This window comes from Echinops telfairi, unplaced genomic scaffold (genome assembly GCF_000313985.2).
Source record: "Echinops telfairi isolate 266 unplaced genomic scaffold, ASM31398v2 ScPeMD7_7467;HRSCAF=8505_1, whole genome shotgun sequence".
Classification (NCBI taxonomy): domain Eukaryota; kingdom Metazoa; phylum Chordata; class Mammalia; order Afrosoricida; family Tenrecidae; genus Echinops; species Echinops telfairi.
The window spans coordinates 26,063,182-26,068,286 of record NW_022111368.1 but is presented as its reverse complement, the minus strand read 5'-3'; the positions used below and the strand labels follow the sequence as shown (position 1 = coordinate 26,068,286).

The 5,105-nt window shown below is 32.4% G+C and overlaps 1 protein-coding gene across 5 annotated transcripts in view; it reads right to left on the bottom strand.

Annotated features, from left to right (window-relative positions):
* The window catches only part of TSGA10 (testis specific 10), a 132,666-nt gene that overhangs the window by 84,163 nt on the left and 43,398 nt on the right, over nt 1–5,105 (bottom strand). For 3 of the 5 annotated variants that reach the window (XM_045283956.1, XM_045283957.1, XM_045283961.1), the window contains 3 exons: nt 2,694–2,759; nt 1,229–1,396; nt 731–883 (listed from right to left, as the gene is read on the bottom strand). In XM_045283956.1, coding sequence (XP_045139891.1) covers nt 731–883; nt 1,229–1,396; nt 2,694–2,759 — 387 coding nt within the window. The remainder of the gene's footprint in view (nt 1–730; nt 884–1,228; nt 1,397–2,693; nt 2,760–5,105) is intronic. The other 2 variants (XM_045283959.1, XM_045283958.1) reach the window with 2 other exon arrangements.

Below are 5,105 nucleotides of genomic sequence, written 5' to 3'. Positions count from 1 at the left end.
TAATATTTTAAAATTTTATGTTATTTCTGGGGTCAAATATTTATTGGATAAAAAGCTACTTGATAAAGGCAATAACATTTTAAGCTAGAAATATAAATATAGTAGAAACTGATTTTTCTAAATTAAGAAAATTACAGGGCATTTCCTAATGAGAATTACAGTACTTCAAAGTGATGTGTTAGTATTTTTAACCCCCAAATCCTGATCTTTATATCTTGAACTCACTATACCCTACCATTTAACAATTTTTTAAAATTTAAAATAGACTTTATGTATATATCATGCCTTTTAAAATATGAAAGCAATATACTTATTCATCCATCAACACATTTTGGAAAATAACATTTCATCAAAAATATCTTAAGAATGAATAGGAGTTCTAGTGGTGCAGTGATTATTCATTGAGCTAACAACATTGTTATTCATTCAGTGGCAGCCACAGGTCAGCTGCTCAAACTCCCCAGCTGCTCCAAGGGAGAAAGATGGGGCTGTCTGCCCCTGTGAAGATTGCATCTCAGAAGCCCACAGGGGCAGTGCTACTCTGTCCTACAGGGTCACTATATGCTGGAATTGATTCGATGGCAATGAGTTTGAGGTTGGTTTGTTTGTTTGAAGAATAAATGTATACTTCCAAATTTTAGATTGACTGGAAGATTTCAGCACTTTCATAAAAATTCCATAACTGTAAAATTCAATATAGTTATTTTTTATTTTTTTTAAATAAGTTTACCTGTTCATAAAGAAGAAAGGTCTTGTCTCTCTCAGATGTCAGAACCTTGACATTACCCTGAATTTCTGCCAAATGACGCTCATATTTTTCCAGCATGCACTTAAGTTCTTCACGGTCTCTTGTTTTCAATAGCTCTACATCACAGTTTGCAACCTAAAATTATTAGATTAAGAAATTTAAAATTCCAATGACACGTAGCACTAGAAGACTGTGATGGCAGTATGAAATCTAAACGTAGGGAACCCTGAGTAGACTCATAAGAACTGCTGGAAACAAGAGTCACAAAGATGCTCCTCTTCTGAAAGAACTTCATCCAAATTCCTCTACATCTGTATGATCGCCTTCTCACCACTAGGGATAAAGAACCTACTATCAAAGAGAGCTCTATAACACAGCAATTCATGCTGAATCTATATGAATTCTCTCCAGATTAGGTAAATTAGAAGCCAATGTTTAAGCATAAAGCTCTAAAAATATTTGTACATTTCCAAAACCTACCCGGGAAGATGGAGATGGGCGTCTTGGACTTTTAGATCTACTTCTCATCATCTTTCTCAAATTTTGAGCTTCACTCTTGTAGTGATCTTTGTCTGCTTCTAAAGTCTTGACAAAGGAATCAAGTCTGGAAGGAGATTTATTTTGTGCTTTTTCAGTCTCTAAAATTATCTTGCCAAGGAGGAAAAAATTAGGCCATTATTTCAAGCTAAACTATAGCATTATTTTTGAACATGAAAGCTGAAAACACAGACTCCTGAAATTCAGTATTAAAATGGCTCAATTTGGTATTTAAGAACATAAAAAAATATAAATAAATCATCATTACTTTAAAACAGCAATTAAAGGTCTTTGTTTTCCAACATTTCTGAAATGTACTATGCACTATTTAACTGAAAGTGCTTCTGAATTTACTCAATAATTTTGAAGAAAAAATGGTAAAGAAATATTAGTGAAACCAGGAATGTCCATATACCTAGTATAAGTCCTAGAAATGGAAGTAAGTTGCTTTAGAAAAATTTACATGCTATGAATAAAAGCATCTCTTCACAGTGCTTAAGTTTTGTTCAACAATTTTCCATGAACAAATAAATGAATGCTGGCCATTTCCACACTTGTGTGCAATTTGAACCCGCCAGCAGCTACACCGGAGAAAGGCCTGGCAATCTGCTCCACAAAGGACAGGTTAGAAAACCCACAGGGAGTTCTAGTCTGTCACCTGGGGTTGCACTGAGTCAAAATAAGCGAGGAAGCACCGAACGACATGCACATTCCAGTGCATGTCCGTGATCTTCACTGACTTTCACTGGATTGAGGAACACTTCTTTTACAGTATCTGTTTACTAATACTGTATTGGAAGAAAATTACAGATAAAAGAATGGGTTTTAAATACAGATAAAAGTTAATGGGAAAAGTCCACTACTTTATAATTAGTTTTTCCATGAAGTTTTTGAAGTTCCTTCATATTTATAACAATCTTAAATGGCAATAGTAAAACATTTCAATAGAGTAAACTTCATGTTGCATTGTTACATAAAAAAGTACATTACTTAGAATTAAACAATAAATTTGGGGTTTAAAAGCCATCTATTACTAAGGGAAATAAAAGTTAATACAAGTACACAACATTTTTTGAATTAAATTATTCACCTTTATCACTTTAAGTACCAGCTAAAGCCATTAATAAAACCGACTGAAAGTTTGTTCTTTCAGGAAAGAAAGAAGTTAATGATAAAACAGAGCAAGAAATGCATCACTTTTACAGATGAGGGTGCTCTTTGGGAAAATGAAAATGTTTTTTATTGATCAAAAAAGGCACAAGTGCCTTTTATTACATGCTATTTATATTTTATGCAGACCATATTAAATACTATAATACATTTAATTAAATTATATATAATTGGTTTACAATCTTACAAACTCCAAAGAAGTAATTCCTTGAAATATATCTAGGAAAAATGAACTTACAGATCTAAGCCTTTTTATTGTATCTTCCAATACAGTTATATTATTTTGCTGGCAAATAAGTTCAATCTGAAAAATAAACCAAGAAAAATTAAACTCTCATTATTTAGATGACAATAATTTAAATCACTTTAATTGGAATGACAGCATCAAAATAAAAGGAAGCTTTTTAGTTAAAAAAAACACTAAGACTAAGAACTATTTTAAGGAAGAGAAGAAATGCGCCCATTCCTTTATACTTACTATACATTTGATGGTAAAGGCGCTTAAGATGAAATATAGCAGTTTCTTTTAATTATTCAGTTTTTTGGATAAAATGTTCATTGATTATATTTTATTGAAGAAATGGGATAAAATATTAATGCTAGTTATAATTTTGAACATGATAATAAGAGATTCAAGAATGACTGGAACCAGAGGCCAAGTAACTACTTTCTTCTCTGAACACTTCTAGTAATGCATAAAGTACTTTCCTATTAGTCTTTGACATTTACTATACCCTGTCTGCAAGCTAGTACAGCTACCTATAGTCACATATTTACCATATGATTAGATTGTAAATTCTTTGAAGACAGTGACTTAAGTTTTTATATAAAGCTATAAAGTTCCTTGCTAAGAGTTGGCAAATTACTTTTTAATTTATGTGTTTTTCAATTCAGAGCCCTTTCCCTTGTGGATGTCTCCTGGTTGCTTGTTATCCTTTAAAGCTGAGTTTACTTCAATTACTATTTTTGTGTCTTCTTACGGCTACAGTTGCTTTCTACTACTTCTCTGGCACTCATATTTAAATAAATGAACTATTAGAAAGTTATTGTTTGGATAATTGTATAGGAACAATTTTCACTGTTTTAATGTATATGACTTTTAATGTAAAAAAAACATGGATGTGTTTTTAGAAGAGGGCTCCAAATCCTAACTACTAGATGACCAATGATCGTGGATACATTTTGAATAAAATAATGTGTAAAGGTGTACATACTAAATTAAATTTTTAAAACTCACATTAAAAAATATAATATATAATTTCATGCTAATAAAGCCTAAATATGTACACATATATTTATACACAAATATCCTAGAAGGGAGAATAAGCTAATGAAGGAAATGTTAACAATAATAAGTATATTATATTCAGCATAGCAAGGTATGATTATAATAGATGGCACTTTGTTTTCCTATATGATCTGAAATGTTTATAATAAATACTTGTTACTTCTAAAATAAAACAAAAACACTGACCTTAAGGTGAAAATCAAAATGGTAACAGGTCCGAATGAGGGAGCTATTAACCTAGGTCTTTTGATTTATTAGACAATTGTTTAATGAATGCCAGTAGGTACACTTTGCTGGAATGAGCCTCTGGACTTTCATATGGTGAACTCCTTCCCACCATTTAGTCTCTTCTTCAGTGAGGTCTTCACCCGTCATCCTAGTTAGAATTCCAACCTGTCCCTCTAAGTAGCTCCAATATCCCTAACTCTGCTATCCCTTTTCTAATATGTCATGTGTTTGTTCTAATATGTCATTTATTTGTTCAGTCTACCTTTCATTGCCTGGCCCAGCTGGATGTATGGTTCTTATGTGCAGGAATATTCATAATTTTCTCTATTTTGTTTCACTCATATCTCAAGATCCTAAAACCAATATAGGAGAGCTCATTACACACTGTCTGATTTATATTTTGCCTACTATTTTTATTGTAATTTTACTAATCTTCCCTAGATATTTGTGAAATATAACACATAAAGAAAAATCTATTAAAAGTAGTTGCACAACCCGTCACATGAAACTGACAGTCTCCTAATAAATCCCCCGGATGTGGTTCTTTCTTTTTTTTTCTTTTCCCACTCACCCTCCCTCCTCAAACCCTGGACTTTCCCACTTTCCCTCCCTCAATCCCTTCCCCACCCTCATCAGAGTATTCAAAGTCTTTTCCTTTGGTGTGAAAGCCTTTTTTATTTTTCTCCTTTATAATAATGGTACCACGAAATAATTATCTTTCTACAATTGACAAACTTTGCTGAGCATAATGTCCCCTCATTTGTCCATGTCATGAGGTGTTTGTCAGACTTGTCATGGTTTTTAAGGATGCGTAATATTCCATTGAGTATATGTACTGTCTGTTTATCCATTCCTCCACAGGCAGGGGTTTTTATTGTTTCTATCATTTTGCTATTATTAGAAATCAATGCAATAAACATGAATTTGCATCTATCTGACTTTGTTCTTTATTTCTCTAGGGTATATACCAAATAGAGAGTTGCAGGATCATAAGGTAATTGTATTTCCATTTGCTTAAGGAAGTCCCACACTATTTTCCATAGTGGTTGTGCAAATCTGAAATCCTACCAGCAATGTATGTGTTCCAATTTCTCCACATCCTTTCCAGCATTTATTATTTCCTGATTTTTTTTT